Source organism: Macaca thibetana, chromosome 8 (genome assembly GCF_024542745.1).
Source record: "Macaca thibetana thibetana isolate TM-01 chromosome 8, ASM2454274v1, whole genome shotgun sequence".
Taxonomy (NCBI): Eukaryota; Metazoa; Chordata; class Mammalia; order Primates; family Cercopithecidae; genus Macaca; species Macaca thibetana.
The window spans coordinates 37,907,746-37,927,362 of NC_065585.1; the positions used below are offsets into that span (position 1 = coordinate 37,907,746).

Sequence of the window (19,617 nt, forward strand, 5' to 3'; positions counted from 1 at the left end):
GTATGTTGAACAGGACCCAAGGTAAATTTTGGAGTAAGCAAACATTATCTTCCTGCTGTGACATCTCTTTTGTATACTCTCTTCCACCATTTATTCATTAAATCATCCATCCATGCCTTCATTCAATACTATTACATGGATGTCATGCATTTGTCAGGAACATAGATATAGAGCAAACAGTTTCTAGTGTAATGATGAAGATAGACAATTATTCAGATAGTTATAAAATACTATCAATAAGTATAGCAATATAAATGGTCCATTTAAAGCACGGTATGTGGGAAGTTTTGAGGTGAGACAGCCAAAGAGAGTGAGATTAGGCAAGAGCTTTGCTCTTTAGTGTCTATGAATTTTAGCTGGAAGCCCAGGGTCCCAAAAGGATCATGTGCCTTTGCAGGATAAAAAAACTGTCCTCCCCTCATGCCCCCACCTAAATTTCTTGTCTCTTATCCCCATTTCCTCTGGGGTCTGTGCAATGCTCTTGGAATCTTCTCTGATTCCCTCAGGCAACTTTACATGACTTTCTCACTACCAGAGTTCTAAAAGGCAGAGATTGTGCCTTTTATCTTTGATTTCCTGGAACCTAGCATAGTTTCTGGCACATAGTAGGTCTCAATAAATATGTGCTGGAATAAATGAATGAGTAAGTGACCCGCTGATGGCAATATCAACACTTCCATGTGGTGCATAGTAAGCCAGTCTAACTTGCTTAGTCTTCCTGATTGTTAGTCTCCTTTGATAGGCAAAGGAAATGAATCTTGGAGCCCAGTTTGCCAGATGCCATTTAACCGGCAACCCAGGAAGTCTGGACTATAGTCCAGGACTGATACAGTTCTATTTTCCCTTTTACCACTGTCCTCTCTCTCTCTTGATTTCCATAATGAATCGTTGTTTATGTTAGCTCGAAATGGTTTCTTTTTCCCCTTTGCTGTGACAAAATTTTCTTCTTGAAAGATAACCTTCGATATTGTCTATAAGGGGGTAAAATGTAGGAGTCGAGTGGGCACAGGAGGGAGGAAAGGCAGGAGACACTGTTCTGTACTTTGCTACCTCAGCCATCTACCAGAGAAGTGTGGTTTTGCCTGATTTTCATTTTTGATTTCTGTGCAAGATTTCATTGAATCCCATGGCTTAAACAAGCAAACAAATGAAAAATGGAAATACAATGGCAAGCCTGGGAATGAGGAGATGAGGATAACTTATTCTAAGGAAGTTATCCTCAAATCACACTTTAGCTTAAACTCAATTCTCACACACACACACACACACACACGTCATAAACACACACCATACACATAGCAGATGAAGTATGTGAGAATTTGCTGGGGAGTAGGAGGTGGAGCTAAAATATTTGCTTTATCATTTCCCTACAGTACTACTCAAGACCTGAAGGAACCTCTAAATTATTGTCAGTTCCACTATAGTTTATAATCTGACTATAAAAATAAAATTAACTAAAAATATTAAGTGAGCTTCCATTTAGACTCATAGTGATTCTATGATATACATTAATCTAAAAATAATTCCCAAAGTTTTCAGATCAAGAATATTCACAATTTTAGATTTTTTTTTTACTTCTCACCAGTACTACCATGTGGCCCGTGGGGAAAAGGGTGCAGTGCAAATACAGCCTTAGTCATTCTATGGACTGGTAATGTGAAGAAAAAGATCCCACCTCAGTTCATAATCTTGAATAGGTTTGCTTTCAATGCTTACATAGAATAGAAAGTTGGTGAATCCAATTCACTCCTTCCATGGCTGGCTCCTAGGTTGGTTTCATCAGGAAAGCAAGATTCAAGCTTACGCTTCTACAAAATGATGGATTTTAAATATGATGGAGCTTTTGGGTTTTCTTAAATAAATAAAACTTAGAATATTAAATTCACAAATGTCAAGTATCTACTGAATTAACTTCTGATATTTAGTCTAAAAAAATAATAACCTGAACAGGTTAGCAGTAACATACCCATACGTACCCACAAGGAGCAAATTTTATCACAGCTGAATGGCCCCCATGGCTTTTCAGAGAGAAGAACTTCCCACATTAGCTGGTCAGGACTATTGTTAGATTTAGATTTAGTTTTGTTGAAATACTAACAGAGTGTGGTGAGAAGGGGAGATAACTGAGCTGAAGAGAGAAAGACTTTGGCCTTCTTCTGGACTTAGATGCTCGTTCTCTTGTTTTATTATTTCCCTGTTATAATCATGGATTCTCTTATAAGTAGTAATATTGTTCTATAATGAAGATGGGTATTTCAGACTGACATACATACACATTTTTGCAGGTAAAAAATTTAGTGTTTAATCCCTTAGTATAATGGCATAGCATAGCACTGGTAAGAACAAATATTGTATGAATTTCCTCAAAAGTAATTTACAAGCTGATTAACAAAATAGCTCAAATGTATTGTGCATTTACAGTTTGCCAGTCTTCTTCTAAGCATATATAGATATATAGATAGATAGATATAATATATACGATATATTATATCGTATATATCTATATATCTGCTATATAGCTATATATCTATATATGCTATATAGATATCTAAATATCTATATATATGCTTACTGTATATGTATGCTTAGTATGTGTGTGTGTGTATATATATGTATACTCCTTCATTTACTCTTTTCAACAACCCTTTGATATAGAGACTCCCATTATCCCTACTTTACAAAGATAACCTGCCCCAAACAAATTCTTAGCAAATATTGAACATTGACTTCGAAACAAAGGAATCTAATTCTAGAATACACCCTTTTAATCAGAGGATTAAGCAGAATCATTATGTTAACGAAAATTGAAATTGTATCATTTATAATTTTGAATATGAACCTGTTGCCCCATGGGGTGGTAAACACATGTGTGACATGTGAGCTACACAGGCAAGGGTTTATGTTTAGAAAATTAGGTAAGTTGACTCATGTTCTCACTATAACCCACCTCATTCTCACCATCCTATAATCTCAGTTTCTTCCATCTTGAAATAAATTGTCAGCATTCTGTCAATCCTATAAAAAGTGCTAGCAAAATTCATCTTTAGGACTTTCACCCTTCCATGTAGACTGTACATTGTAAATAGGAAGGTTGGTGCTACCCCTGCATATGCTTAGCCAAAGCATTGCTCATTATGATGTTTCCAGAAGTTTTGGCAAGGGTAAGAATCTCAAGGCAACCCACACAAAAACGGAAGCATCAAATATGCATGGTATAGACCAATAAATAAACTAGGATTATTAAAGGAAAGTGACAAAACAATGTACAGACACTATTCATCTTGTAGTCAGTGTGAGAGTTGCAAGTATAACAGGATTGTAATACAGTAATTTTTTCAGTTGACATTGTTCCATACCAAAAAAAAAAAAAAAAGTCTTTGAAAGTTAGAGAAATGTTATCTTTTCAAATGTGGAAGCCAAAGACGGTTTTGTAGGACTATTTGATTTTTCAAGCAGAAAGAAAATTAGATTTTGGTCATTTCTATATTTACCTTTTGCTTTTATATTATTAATGTCTTGTGTTTATTTTTCTTTCTGAATTCCCTTCAATGTATAGTAGTAGGAAACAGGACTTTTGCTTTCATTTTATGTTTCCAAAACCAAATGCCTAGTTTTATCCAAAAAACAAACCATTTAATCATTACTCTGCTTATTGTAAAATATTAAAAATTTGATTCTGAACTCACAATTCCCCTAATTCTTGGAAAAGTATTATAACAAATGGGTTAAGCCCTTTTCATTTATGGTATGGAAAAATAATTAACATTCACAAGTCTAATCATTCCAACCTCTATGTAACATAAAAGTGTAAAAACTGCGTGAATCAAATTTCCCCGTTTTGTTTGGGTTTAAGCCTCCGTATTATGTTAAAAAGTGTTTAATGCTTGAAAGCTTTGACCTTGCCTGGGATAGAAGCCAGTTCAGTCATTTCTTGGATAGAGTTAAGCCCAAGTTATATGATCGATAAATGCAATAGCCATAGTTTATGTAGCAGGGCCTTGTTCACAGTAAGGACACTGCCAGATAGCACAGACCACACAATACTGGCAAATGAACTTTTCAAGTCTTTCATGTCTCAAATCTTTCTAAAATCTACCATGTATTTTTTTGAATTTCCTTCATCTGTTAAGCATACGGCATTTTTTTTTCTGACTAAAAATAATAGGCTTTTGTTTTATCTTTGCTAGAGTGAGTCCAACCTCTTAAATATACATATATGTGTGTATGTGTGTATGTATATATATATGTATACATAATACATATAGAAAGGCAACATGCTCAAAGATTAGTGATGCCAATATTATAATAAATAGAGCCTAGAAATCACAATTATAAGGATAATTTATTGAACTTCTACATGTTTTGGTTTTGTATATTTTCTATTATTTATAATAAATTATAAAATTTCTATGCAATGTTATGTAACTATAGTATATTAAATTTAAATATCATGTACATATTAAATATTACATTATATACATAGAGTGTATAATGCATAGCATAAGTATATATTATGTCATCAGTAATAGATGTAAGAGAGGGGAGTAGCGTCAATGCCTATTAATGCCAAACGCTATTCTAAAAATTCTATATACATTAACTCATCAAATTATCAGAAAATATCTAAGAGATACGTAGAGAGAGCAGAGGTGGATTTTGAATCCAGGCAACATAGCACTCAAGTTGGCGCTGTTAACCAAGGTGTTATTCAGCTCCATTGTTTCTATATAACACAAAGAGCAGTTGTTATCATTGATGTTGTTAAGTCTTCATAAGAACTGGGAAGCACATGTTCAACCCTTTAACCTCTCTGCCCCTCAGCTTCCAACTTAGTAATCTGCCTGGGTAATTTATATTTCCCAATGGTTTTTTTCTCTAGCTCTTTATTTAAGAAGCATTCTCAGCACATCTGAACATTTACAAGTCACTGGATTCCTCTGTTTAGAAGGAAAGTTGTCTTTTTAAAAAATTTGTGAGTGATTTAAAAACTAAGTGCGTAGAGTTTTAATAATCTAGGTAACAGTAATTTAAAACCTGTACAGTATAGTGTCCTTTCTGTATTCTACATTTATAAATGTAGTGATTCTTTTCCCTGAGTATATAAGTGGACTTCACAGATTTGCAAATACAACTTGGCCAACTTTCAGGCAATCAATGTCCATTAGGAAATAAAAATTTGAATAAAAACATTCATTCTGGATTAACAAGTCAGGGCACAATCAAATTTAATTGAGAAAATGGTGATATTAGTTGCTTCTAGCAAAATATTTCCTTGACATTTTCACTTCCCTTTTTTTCTCATTTAAATTTCACCAGTAAAGCTCCACTTTGACTGCTTCTCTTGAATTACCACCTATGCCCTCTTGAAACCATGCAATCTGATTTTATTCCCACAGGAATCCGCATTCTCTCTCACCAAGGTCACTAAAGGCTCCTTCATTCAAATTGAAGTTATATTTTATTAATCATTTTTTATCTTGACTTTTCTGAAACCTTTGATGGTCACTTCCCCAACTCTAAATCCATCTCTTTCTTAGCATTCCATTAATCAATTTTTCCTATTTTATCTCTCCTGTTCCATCTCTATTTGTTTATCAAATATGCATTCAGTACCCACTACAGGATAGGCACACCTCTAGGTACTGGGGACAGCAGTAAATTGAAGGAAATCCCTGCCCATCTAAAGTTTTCTGATGTATTCTATCTTTCTCACGTGTTCACCAAAGCCCATTCTTTGACCCTTCTCACTCTCTGCCACACACAACTATTTCCAACTTTTTCTTTACTTATTTAAGTAATTGCATTTGTCTTCATGCTATTAACAAATGCTTTTAAGCAGATTATTCCCAGTAAATTTCAATTAGGTAGACACAGGGTTCAATTCTGAATCCAGTTCAAATCAATTTTAAATCCCAGATCCAGAGCTTACTGTTGAATATAATCACTGGTTAAGTTACTGAACTACTCTAAACCTCAGTATTTTTTCATCTGTAAAATGGAGATGATCATCATACCTACTTCCTACATAGGACTATCATGAGAATAAGTTAGAAAATGCATGTAAGGTGTTTATATTATATGGTCCTTAACAATCATGTCATTGTTAATAGCACTTCCTTTCTTACTTCTTTATGCTCTTATCCATATGTTTATCCTTGGTCTAGATCATCTCGAACAGCTCAATAAACTTTTTTCTTTGGATATCTATGCTACCTCAAAGGCTAAGGTGTCCAAAACTACGATCACTTTCTTTGCTAGCCTTTGAGGTGTCCAAAACTATGATCATTTTCTTTGCTCGTGTTTTCTTTCTTAAATTTCTCATTTAGATTATTGTCTCTGTGATTTTTCGGCCTATTAGAGCTGAAATCTCTGAACTCTGTCTCTTTAATCCCATGGGATCAGTCACTATTGAAACTTTGAGAGGTTTGATAACTGACCCATAATGTATTTATAATAATACCCCCAGCTGTAAGTGAAAACTGATGCCCAAGGATGGTTGTTGAGTAAAACAAAACATAAATGAATAAGTTAATTAGAATTACAGAAGATAAAAGTGTAGCTAGAGATTATGTTGAGGACTAAAAGCAGGCGCAGAAGTTAAAGGATTAGTGGTGGTGGGGATGACTGGGACAGGAATCAAAATTTCAAATGTACAGTCTTGGAGGTGAGTCAATTCCTGGGGTTAATGAAGACATACTGTATGTGTGGCTGTTGTCAAAGTAGGGGGAGAGCCTTGGGAAGAGAGTTGTCCTATTTCATATGCCCACAAGTAGGCATGTATATCTTAGACCCTTTCACTCTGAGGCAGTACATGGACAATTTGTTCTTTGAATGATGTGTCTTGCCACTGCTTTTATACCCTTTTTGCTACTTGTGTTCCAAATGCAATGCTTCAGGGAAAACACTTGAGGTTTTTCCTTTAATCAGAGCTTAGCTCTGTGTCTTCATAGCCTGCTTGCTGCTGTTACATCATATCCCACCTTTAGCCAGCCTTCAACATGCTTTAGTATTCAGTTGTTGAGGAATAGTCCCCGTTGAATAATCAAGCTGCCACATTCATGCTACATCAATTACAGTGATTGCTCTCCGAAGATAATCCCATTACAGATATGTTTCTCTGCTTGGGTAGGCTCTGGGGGAAATGAGTCAATTTCTAAATAAATACCATTGTATTTTGAATAATTAAAATAAGCATAAGTCTTTAAAAGATTTGTATAAATTTTCCACATGGGCAAGAAATTCTTGTCACAGTCAGAAGAGATACAGTATGTCATGTTCTCCTGTTATTGTTCATGCCTAAAATACAAGCAAATAATACATTCTCCACATGTTATGCCACAAATGTTGCCTCTAATGAAATATTGACTCATCAAGGATAACTATTGTAACATGTACATATATAAGAATTGATAGGCAATGAAATATGTGATAAAGACATGATATTTTAACAATTTTTTTGTTCTTATTGTACACCCATTTCAATCAATTTAAAGTTTTAAAATTCTGGGTTGTGTGTTTTGGCAATCAAATGGTCTGTAACTTTAGAAATTTGGTAGCATTTCCAAAACTTTGAGCATACTCAAATGCTTATTTTCATTTAAAACAAAGATATTTTTTAAATGTTTTATAGTCTGAGACAAAGACTTAATTTTCAGCTGACTAAAATTTGTGCAAGTAATTTATTCATCATTGATGGAATTTAATCAGAAATAATTCAAATATGAATCATAGGAAGAAATAACCAATAATATATCTAACTTAACATTGTTCAATATAGTAATTTTAGTTTTTGTAATCTACAGACCTGTTCACCTTATTCCTATTTTGAAACATGTACGATATATGTTTTCAAAGTAGAAGTATTTTTTACTTGACTTTGTTTTCCGTTTGTCAGGTATTTTGCAATATGGATGTCAATGGGGGAGGTTGGACTGTAATACAACATCGTGAAGATGGAAGTCTAGATTTCCAAAGAGGCTGGAAAGAATATAAAATGGTAAGATGGAAGAATTTACAGTGCCTTTTGCTGTTTTATCTTGAAGTTATCTTCTCCATACTCTTTGATGAATCTTTGTAATTTTAGGTGGTTCTGAGTTATTTTTGAAATAAAATGATACATTAGTGTTATTATTTTCATTAGACACAAAACACTCATAAATCATTTTCAGTAAATGATTTCCACATGTCATCAGAAAGAAAAACGTATTACTGAAATTATTTGGTGAACTGTTGTGTATTGTTTGCGCTTGTTCCTAGTTGAATGAGGGTGGGGAAAGCTAGAACTCAGACCTTCGCTGGATACATGAGCTTGACCAAGTGAGCTGTGCAGGGTTGCAGGTTGTGGAACAAGATGGGTAATAGCAATAGCCTCACACACATAACTGGCTAATTGTTGCTGGCTGTTGACTGGAAGCTTCTCCAAGTGACCTTTCCATGTGGCTAGGCTAAACTTCTTTCAGTAAAGTGATCCAGGGTTATCAGACTTCTTACATAGCACTTGTCATCCTCCAAAGACAAAGCAGGAGCTTTCAGCCTTTTTTAGTTTTATTAGACCCAGGAATGAAACAGTATTACTTCCATTGCATTGTGTTGGTTGTGGTTGGTCACAGGGAAAGTCCAGATTTAAGGCACGAGGAGTACACAAAGGTATGAACTGTGAGCCATGGTTCACTGGGGTCTGCAAAATAACAGTAGGCATCATCATCATTATCATCATCATCACAGCTCATCTCTTTATTAATGCTCAATATGCCAGCCCTATATGTAATTTCTTATCTAATTTTTAATATCAGCACTATTAGCTAACACTATGCCCATTTTAAAAGGAAACAGAGATGAGCAAGGGTTGAAATAATCTAAAATCCAGTAATCACATAGTCGGTGCCTATAATATTAAAAATTAAAATCTGCTGACAGAATGTAAAGGCATAGTAATGCAGGAGAATCTATATTTATGGATTCTCATTCTTTTGCAGCTGAAACCTCTAGATAATTCGTGTCTTGATTTTTTGACAAATTTTCTCTCAACAGGTAGAGAGAAAGAAATGCTATACTAGCCTCGGTTCTGTCTTGATATTCTTGTAGACAGTTTGTAAAAACTATGGTTGATTTGCCTCAGAGTTTGCCCATTAATAGGCTCATAGTTGGTCAAATGACAGTAAATAAGGGGTTTGAATAAATGAACAGAGGTTTCTAGTGGTGTCACTGCTTTTACATTTTTATCAGATACTCAGTTGAACAGTCTGAAAGCATGTTTAAAAAGTTTGGACTTACACAAAGTTGGAATCCTGATGTCTTTGTTATATCATAAACTCAGGATGGAAAGGTAGGCTGAAGCCAGCAAGATATAATTCCACAGAGATGATTGTAGACTATTTCACCTAGATAAAAAATACCTAAATTAACTGTGAGAAAACAGGGTGAGAGTGACAAATTGCGTTAAGGACTTAGTATTTGAAAGAGGTTTATTTGGTTCTAAGCTCATTTTGAATTAACAAAGATTAATGTACTCAGTGTACATTACTAGTAGTTTAGGGGATCACATAAGATGCAGAACTCACTGGTGTATGCCATGATCTGGTTACATCAAAAATATAGTTTAAATTCTGGAGGTTTTCAAACACGTTAACTTATCCTAGGGATTATAAGCAGGATGGGAGGAATTTGGAAATTGCATCTCTAACAGGTAAACACCTGGAGAAAAAAAGAATTAGACATAAACCTGATAGCTATTTTAGTTAACTGGATGGAGGTAGGTGGTACTAGAGCCTGCTTCTCAAGATGTGGTCCAGGGACCAGCAGTATTAGCATCCTCTGGAAACTTAATGGAAACACGAATCTCAAGCTCTGGCCCAGATTTCCTGAATTAGAATGTGCATTCGAACAATGCCTGAGAGGGTTGTGCAATAATGAATCAAGTAAAATTCCAAGAAGGCAAAATTTGACCAAGTATGAACAAAACTCTCCAATGATTAATCCCAATACCAAATGGACTGCCTATTAAGTGGCAAGCGCTCCCCATCTTCAGTGGAAATAGAAGGTAGATCATTATCTTTTGGAATTGCTATGGAGAATTGGAATGTTAGGTCATATTTGAAGGCCTCTTCCTGCCTAGGTGATTCTAAAAATATATGAGGGATAAAAGATCACCTATATTCGAAAAAACAGACTTTGAATTATGTTTATATTAACAGTTACAGGCCAGGCACAGTAGCTCAAACCTGTAATCCCAGCACTCTGGGAGGCCGAGGTGGGTGGATCAGTAGGTCACGAGATCGAGACCATCTTGGCCAATATGGTGAAACCCTATGTCTACTAAAATAACAAAAAATTAGCCAGGTGTGGTGGTGCATGCCTCCCAGCTACTTGGGAGGCTGAGGCAGAGGAATCGCTTGAACCTGGGAGGCGAAGGTTGCAGTGAGCTGAGATCACGACACTGCACTCCAGCCTAGTGACAGATCAAGACTCCGTCTGAAAAAAAAAAAAACAAAAAAACAACAAAAAAAAAATCACTCTACCATTTACAAGAGGAGTGATTTTTGACAAATCACCTAGCCCGCACCTTAGCTTTCTAACTAACTTGTTAAAATAGGACAATGATAATACCTCACCTGCCTCACAGGGATGTTTCAAGGATTAGAAATAATGTAAGTAAAGCACTTCGGCACACTGAATTTTCAGTGAACAGTAGTTATTTTTATGATCCAAGTTGAAAACATCAAAGACACCAAAAATTTCACTTAACTATGCCAAAAATACTGTTTTGCAAACCATCTTAATTCATGATTATTTTCACCACTAAAATGTGATGTGAAGAAGTCATCTGAAAATCAGACTATAGATAGAGACTCAGGCTAATCTGAAATACATTGTTATTAAAATTAATGATAACAGAAAAATATAAAGTTGTCATCATGGTGACTTTCCAAAATGGTGAATTCTTAACTGTAAACATCTGCTGCCTTGGCAAGCTAGGCATGTTAAGTAAGAGATACTGACTTGTTAAGTATGGAATCAATTCATGTCTTGTAAGTATTTACCAAATATATCTATTTCTAAGCAATTCTTTTTTCATTATTGGAACAAAACTGAAATTCTTTACTCATCATGTTTTATGGAGTTTACCCCTCCTCCCTTTTTTAAAACAAGAAAGACTATCATGCTTTATTCAAACTTGAAACATTTATCAGATGAATGTCAATTTTGCATGATCAAAAAATGAAATAAGCTCCAACATTTTGAAACATTCTGGCTAAAAATCAGGCTGAAGAATTTTTTTTTTATTGAAAATATTCATCATATGTTACAAGATGGTTAAAACACATGGTAGAAAGTGTTTTGGTTCTTTATCTAGTTTTTCTTTCACCTAAAGACAAAATAACATGACTCCACCAGGAATGGATATAGACTCCTTATGCCAATTCTTATCAATCATGCCTACTTCTATTTCCTGCATCCAAAGAACTGCCGGCTGACTTCTTCAGCTAAGGGTGTACAACCTTCGGGATAACAAGAACTTGGCATACCCCAACTCTTCTCCAGTCTTTACCAATCTACTATTATATACAGTAGGATGCTACATTTCTTCCTTGGGCAATGAGTGCAGAAATCAAGTTTTCTCTCTCTTTCTTTTCTGCCTTTCCTCTCTCCTTCCTTCCCTTCATACTGATTGATATCTATGGGCTGCCTCTTGCTTCGTAAGATTCCCATCACATGTAATTACAAATATATATTATATATTATCATTATTTTTAAACCTCTGTCAATATGAAAAGTTTATGAATTTTTGGATTGTTGACATTGGCTTTAAGCCTACAAGTCTCTTACCTAAGCTTAGCTTTCACTTAACCTTCTTCATGAGGAGATTCAGCAAAATCTGGTTTACAGATTTGTAAAGATGTTTGCCTGAAAGGAAAGTCTGGAGTGGGCTTTTTAATGAGGCACTTAGAGAAGATATTAGTTCTTTCAAGACATAAGGATACCCTTTAGCGGCCTCCAGCAATAACACTTATCAGCAGTACTTTCACATATAAAGCGCAATGAAGCTACGAGCTCCAAACAGTACCCTAAATGGCCTAATTTTACACTGTAGTAGGCAGTGACTGATGCCCTGGAGACAAACTTGCTTTATTTTGAGAGCAATTACCCCCATAAACAGAACTTCCTATCCACTCAAAAATTTCAATGTGAGCACCATTCCTTCTGGGAGTTCTTTGTTTCTGGAAAGAAGTTGAGAGCACATTTTCAACTATATTTTAACATCTTCACATTAAAAAGAGAAAAAATGCATAAGAAATTAAAAATTTTGAAATTCAAAATTTGTTTCAGTCTTTCTTGGGTTGCGTGTCTCAGCATTTAGAGGAGATATACCATTCAACTGTGTTTGAAAGTGCCCTGAAAGCCACAGCTCTGTCTTATCTGTTTTTTTTTTTTTTTTAATGATTTGTATGAAAAAAGATGAATCCCATGGAATACATGGACTGTGTCTGGTTTCAATTTTACTTCATCTATAAAAAGTCAACGCTTCCTGTGAGCATTATCAGACAAAACAAATAACGTATCAGAGACAATTATTTTATTAACTTGGAAAAGCACAAACCGAAATTGAACATTTCTGCAGGTTTTCGCAAAAACTAACAAATGTTGATCTTTCCTTTGCATGTGTTTTTTGAGTAAGATGTGCTTTTTAAGGCCAATTTTAAGTCAGCATTAGTTCAGATTAAATTTCAGTGTCTTTTTATCCCTTTATTAGAGAGCTAGAGAAGAAATAAAATCAATTAACAATGTATCTGAGTTACTGAATCAAAACCTTTCAGCTGATTGTGATTGACATCATTAAACATCGTTTTTACAAAAGTACATGACATAGTATCCTTAGATTTTATTCATGAAAAAGAGGAAATTGTAGTGTAATGTTTACTCATTCATTGCTGCTTTTTCAATATCAGCACAGAATTTCGTATATACTTTCATTTTTGTTTTTATTTTATTTTACTATTTATTTATTTATTTATTTATTTATTTGAGACAGAGTCTTGCTCTGTCGCCCAGGCTGGAGTGCTGGAGTGCAGTGGCACGATCTCCGCTCACTGCAACCTCCGCCTCCCGGGTTCACGCCATTCTCCTGCCTCAGCCTCCTAAGTAGCTGGGACTACAGGCGCCCGCCACTGCACCCAGCTAATTTATTGTAGTTTTTTAAATAGAGACGGGGTTTCACTGTGTTAGCCAGGATGGTCTCGATCTCCTCATTTTTATTTTTATGGAAGCTACAGGCTATTTGGGGTAAAATAAAGACCTGCGGTAAACTGTTATGTGCCATAATATGTAAGCCTATTTCAGAGCATATGCATTGGCTGACTCTGTCTTTTAGGCAGGAACATGAATTTTTGAAGGACAGTCCCAGACACATAATCAAAACTTTCCTCCCCATAGGGACCTCAGTATAAAGATGGGGTTTTACTCCTGCATTTTTCCTGTGTACCTCACAAATATTTTGATTTGATTAATATATTCTTTTTAGTTTGCACTTGGAATATCTATTCCAATCACATTTATATGGATCTCTACCTTCAGTTCATAGCAGACTAACATGTGCAACCTTTTACATGTATAGCTCTTTGAGTCCGTCCCAGACATAGTGAATCAGAATCTTCATGGGGGGCCTAACCATCTATATTTTTTTAAAAGTCCCACAGCTGTTTCTGATATGCATTCCTGGTTGAAAGCAATTATCACAACTATTAACTTATTAGCATGGTATAAGACCTTAAAAATTACCTCTTTTGTAGCTCCTAAAACTCATGAGATATGGAAAGAGAGGGATTGAAAGAGATAGCACTAAGGGAGAGTTGAAGGAAACAGATACTTTAGTACCTGGAAGCAAAGGTAAGAATAAGAAAGTAGTCTGTGCTTTCATTAGTACTATAGTTTAGTTCCAATTGCAATCAGTTGGTTGTAATTTCTTATTTAATAATTAACTTTTTAGATTAAAATGACAATACTAACTTGTATAAACCAACTCTCAATTTAGTATAATAAAACATTAGTCCTCTGAGAGGCTTTTAAATAATTATTTCAGTATCCCTTTATTAATTTTTAGGCTAAGACAAGACCCTAGATTATTCTTTTTCCTATTCTTATACAAAGTAGAAAGGAACTTGCTTCCCTGCATATGAGTACAGTCTCATGGAAGAGAAGAAACTAACAAGAAAATTACTATATATTGTGAGATATATTTTAACTATAACGACAGCTAGATTTTTAAGTGCTTTCTGTGTATCAGTACTTGGTTAAGTGCTTCAGGTGTATTTTCAATTTTATTCTCAAAACCTTGTATATGAAAATGATGTCTGTAATCCCTGTTTTGCAGACAGAAAAACTGAGGCTCAGAAACAAAGTCGATAGTTCTACAGCAAATATGTGGCAGATCAAGGCTTTAATCTGGAGCCAGAGATAAGGGGTAGAAGTTATTTCATCCAAACCGAGCCTTTGTCCTACATATCAGATCTGTGGCCGTGCCTGATAAACTCTCCAAAAGACAGTTTATTAATGTGGGAACACGATTTCCCTTCTTTCACGTATTTTTCATCTTGATGATGAAACAGCTGTGTCTGGATCACTGCACTTGGCTATTAGAAGGTTTCCTCCCTATACTGCAGCCATTTTGATTCATTGTACTCAAACATTTTGCTCTCATAATAGAGCATGCTTGGACAGTTTTTTGGGAAGAGGCTCAAAGTAAATGTTTGTTTCTAAATGCAAATTATACTGCTTTCTTTTTAGTCGCTTCTTCCTGAAAGACAAAAATGCAAACAACTGTTTAGGAAGGCATATTTATTTCCATTTAGAGGGAAGTACAGGCCTGCATGTGGAGACAGGGATGGAGGCTCTCCTACGAATGATGCTAATCCTTGTTCATTTCTAAGGCTCACCCAGAATCACTGCATGTTTCCCTGGGGAAGCTGGAGAGTTTTATCCACACAACGCTTTCAACAGCATGGAAATATGTGACCCAAAACTTAACACTTCATCATTCCCAGCCTCTTTATTCACATTGAGTATAATTGTTGAATCCCTTTTCAATGACTGCACAGAAAAGGGAATCATCAAGTGGCTAGAGGGAGAGTTTTGACATGTCTGAGCTGCAAAAAAAATGCAAGGAAAATCCCAGTGGCCTTCTTTTTCTTCCCAGGGGCTGTTGCAATTGAGAAAGTGGTCATTCTTTGACTTTCAGCCTCCTGTAACTTTCTGTTTTGTTTATGCTTTGGAGAAGGTAAGCTTTGCTCTTCTCCTTAGTAGGTAGCATTGGCTGCCATAAAAATGTGTAAAATTCTTAGCACACCAGAAATTGCTCTAATATTTCTTGCCACTGTGAAACTTTTACAAAGTGTGACTTGAGCATCTTAGGAACAGAGAAGCAAAGAGCCAACGGAGTACTAACTTCAGTGGGTCTTATATCTTTTCTGTGAGCTATGGGTAGATGGTCTTCAGAAGAGTATATACTCAATGCAATCTGTACCAAGCATATTCAGCCTATCAAAAAACTTAGGTAAATTCGGGAGTAATAAAAGTGTACACATATGTTAATTTTAACTTTAAATATAACAATATACATCACTTACCCATTAATAAAAAAAGTAAAACGAGGGCCAAAGTCTGGAATTCTGTGTCATCATTTCTTTCCTAAAACTTTCCAGTAGTAGAATGCATCCAATCTCTAGTTTCAGTTTTTTAAAAATAGAACAGTACATAAAGACACATGCAAGGCAATATGTTAAAAATTCTTTAAATTTTTTATATTTTTCCCAGTCTTTTAGAATTTCAACAATTCCTAATTCAAAAAAAAAGTTTCAGTAATTTGCTTTTATTGAGCAAATCTGGATATTTATAAAAAATTAAAACTCTCATTTCTCACTAATATTTAACTTATTTGCATAACATTTTATAAATATTGCAATAAATGAACTGGCATAAATGGGTTTGGTACCAAACACCTGTGAACTTTGGTAAGTAACTCGGTTGGCGGAAGAGGTAGTGCACAAGTTTGGACAGTTTAAGAAACATTTCCTCAAGACTCAACTGTATTGTCTACAACAAGAATTGTGCTTTACGATTACTTTTCCATGTGTTATTGCAAAATGCTATAATATTTTGTTTTCCTTCCTCCTTACCTCCGTTTCCCCCTCCCTTTCTTGCTTCTTTCATCTATTCTTTTCTTTCTACCTTTTTCTTTGAATTTCAAAAGAACCCTAATGGAATGCTCAGTGCATGTCAGCTCTTCACTGGCTTTTGGAAATTCACAAATACAACACAGCTTCTATCATCAGGGAGCTCACAACACAGCCAGTGAAACAAATATGTAGATCAAGAATTACATGGAACTTCAAGCATTGCCAATGAGTATTTTCTGGGGCAATTGTGAATACCCCAAATCTAGAATGCCAGCAAGTTTCTAGTTCTTTCTTTTCCTATGACTAACAGCTCCAACATTAAGCGTCGGCTTTCTTTTGAGACCACTTTTTTCTCCCTACAAAGAACTATTTTGAATACTTAACAACCTTGACCTCACCCAAAGATAACAATAGACTCATGTTGACATTTAGAAGCCAAGTAGTCAGCTAGGTTCACTCAGGAGTGCTTACAAATCAGCATTCTGCCTCAAAATTCCAATGCCAGTGCAGCTTTGTAAATGATTACAGTCATGGGTTTACAGGGTTGCTTATTAATATTTAATAATAAGAAAGTTAAAGCTCCAAAAGTCATGATTCTAGTAATCTATTAGTTTGGTGAAAAGTAACTGTGGTTTTAACCATTGAAAGTAATGGCAAAAACTGCAATTACTTTTGCACCAACCTAAATATGAAGTTATTGTTGAAACGTAATTGCATTTGTGAATAATAATAGTAAAAATAATATTGTTAAATAACTTGTCTAATATCACCCTTATAGTGTTCATTGAAAAATCTTTAAACTCTATTCAAAATATTTTGTTAACTAGTAGTTTAGAAACATTTTCAAAAGCAAAACTTGAATTGAGAATTGTTTTCCCGTTAAACCTATTAACTAGATTTATTTTATACAAAATATCTCATCCACACAGATTTGAATAACAGAGGTTTTATTGTATTAAGTAAGAATTGGACAGAAGCTTTGATGAAAAGAAACAAGAGAATTCTTGAAATGTCAATCATTGGAGAAAAAAGTGTAAAATGTAAAACACAAAAAACCTTTACTTTTTAATAATTTTTAATTATTATTTAGAAAATAGTTAAATGCTGAACATTAAAAGAATTCCTCTCTAAAGTAACAACTGCATCTCTATATTGTTTCCCAGGGTTTTGGAAATCCCTCCGGTGAATATTGGCTGGGGAATGAGTTTATTTTTGCCATTACCAGTCAGAGGCAGTACATGCTAAGAATTGAGTTAATGGACTGGGAAGGGAACCGAGCCTACTCACAGTATGACAGATTCCACATAGGAAATGAAAAGCAAAACTATAGGTAAGTCATGTTACAGTGTAGTGCTCAACTACCTTTGACCTAGCCACTTAATAATTGTAGTGGGAAAATGTGAAAAAAAGAAATGAAAATCGTCCTTCAAAATGAAAATTGGGTTTTTTGTCTAGACCTGTTACAAAGAGATACAAAAAAAGCCTGTAAAGACTTTTTCAAAGATTTAAATTTCAGTTTTCATAGGTTGACTATCTTTGACATTGGCTTAAATTTTAGAGAATGGTGAATGAAGTCAAGCATACTGTTGTTATGTGGTTATTATTATGAAGTTGCAGTGAATTCATATTTATAAAAATGATGAGTTTTATACTCAAACTCATTGGCTTAAATAATCTCTTCATTCTAAAAAAGATTTTCTAGTTCTACTTTTTTTGATGACTTTTCTTGAATTAGTATTTTTCAAATGATCTTGAAGATGACAAAAGTAAAATTTTATATGTTTGAATGATTTACGTAAAAGAGAAGATGAGGCATGAGTTAGAGGTTTTACTTGGTAAATAATCTAAAAAGTAAAAAAAATGGAATAATGGTATCAATATACATAACATGTCATTGCAGATGTAAAAATAGATAAACTATACACTTAATGATACATGTTTCCAATTATCCTTTTTCAATGAGGAGCTTGTCTACTAGGGAAAAATAAACACACAAAAATATGGCTAAGGAAATAATGTGATGTGGTAGATTCGTTGCACGAACACTTATTGTGTTACTTCTATGTTCCTGGAATTCTACTGGGCACTGGTCTTACAGATGTCAAAGTCAAGCTTTGTTACTAACTAGGTCACTAAAAACTGGCTGGCATTCCTTGGGAACAGTGAAGATATTTTAGTTACTTTTATACCGCTACTCATTAGTGCAATTCTTGATGCCTATATAAATTGTCTTTAATTATGTGTGCCTCAGTTTCATTCTTAGTAAATTAGAGTTGCAATGGTTTTTAACTCTCAATATTGGGACTGCTCTACCTCTGTCTTGACAATTTGATTGTATGAATTAAAGGGTGGGCACATTGCTTCAAATAATTGCAACAATAGCAACCCAACCCTTGTGTGTGTGTGTTGTTTCAACCTGTGTGGTTATCTCATAGTTCAACTCTTTCTGCTGCTTATTTGTCTTTTCAAGACAAACTTTTTTTTTATTTTTTAGAAGTTTGAATTCTGCATCTTTTCATGGGCACAACTCATTTCATTTTAATGGATTACGTATGGGATTGGATCCTTGGAGACATAATAATCATTTTCTCTACAAATAGTAATGATGTCACCACAACAGAGAATGAGAAATAGATCTAAAAGAGTTTATAGTCTCATGGTGGGGTTGGTGGGGAAGCGAGGGTGTACTTAATGGCAGCTCAAGAAACCAAAGAAGAGACATTTATAAAATGCAATGGAGTGTAAGAAGAAATGTTTCCAAGGAGGTCAATATTTTGAGAGTTTTATAACAAGAAAAACCACTGTTAAACATCAGGGATACTCTTATGTAAATGTTTTGACCTGAAACTTGAAACTATATGAAACTTGGCTAATGTCAGACAGCCTGACAATAGGACTAGCAAATAATTAGTCTAGTCTTTTTCTAGGCTCCTGAAGAATTTGCTTTGGTTCCTTTCCAAAATGTCTCTCAGTTCTTCATAGGTGGCTGTGTATGTGTGTGTGTGTTGCGTACACATGCATATGCATGTGTGTCAGGCTTAGAGGGTGTTTGGGCACAGAGTGTTGGGGAAGGTTTAGGAGGATTGTTGGCATCTGCAGTGCACTTCAGAGTGTATCCTGTGGATGCCATTCTGCCGTCTGCATGAGGAAGGAGCACTCACTTCCTCTTAGAGTGCCCCACTGCCCTTTTGAGCATTTCTCATTTCTTTGACATCTGTGTGATTTTGTATTCTCACCACACAATAAGGATTTATGATCAAAAAAATAAGTCTTCCCTGCTAGGGTAATGCATACACTCTGATATCCCCATTTTTCTTTCTTGAGAATCAAAATTATAAAGCCAGAAGAAATGTAACAATTTAATTTCAAACCTCTGGTTTTGTGAGAAGGAAAGCTGAGATTCACATATATATATATGTGTGTGTGTGTGTGTGTGTGTGTGTGTGTG

At 34.9% G+C, this 19,617-nt stretch overlaps 1 protein-coding gene across 2 annotated transcripts in view; it reads left to right on the forward strand.

Moving 5' to 3' along the window:
* ANGPT1 (angiopoietin 1) overlaps window positions 1-19,617 on the forward strand; it is a 250,076-nt gene that overhangs the window by 196,782 nt on the left and 33,677 nt on the right. For both annotated transcript variants that reach the window (XM_050802168.1, XM_050802167.1), the window contains exons 6-7: window positions 7,895-7,996; window positions 17,333-17,499. In XM_050802168.1, the coding sequence (XP_050658125.1) occupies window positions 7,895-7,996; window positions 17,333-17,499 (269 nt within the window). The remainder of the gene's footprint in view (window positions 1-7,894; window positions 7,997-17,332; window positions 17,500-19,617) is intronic.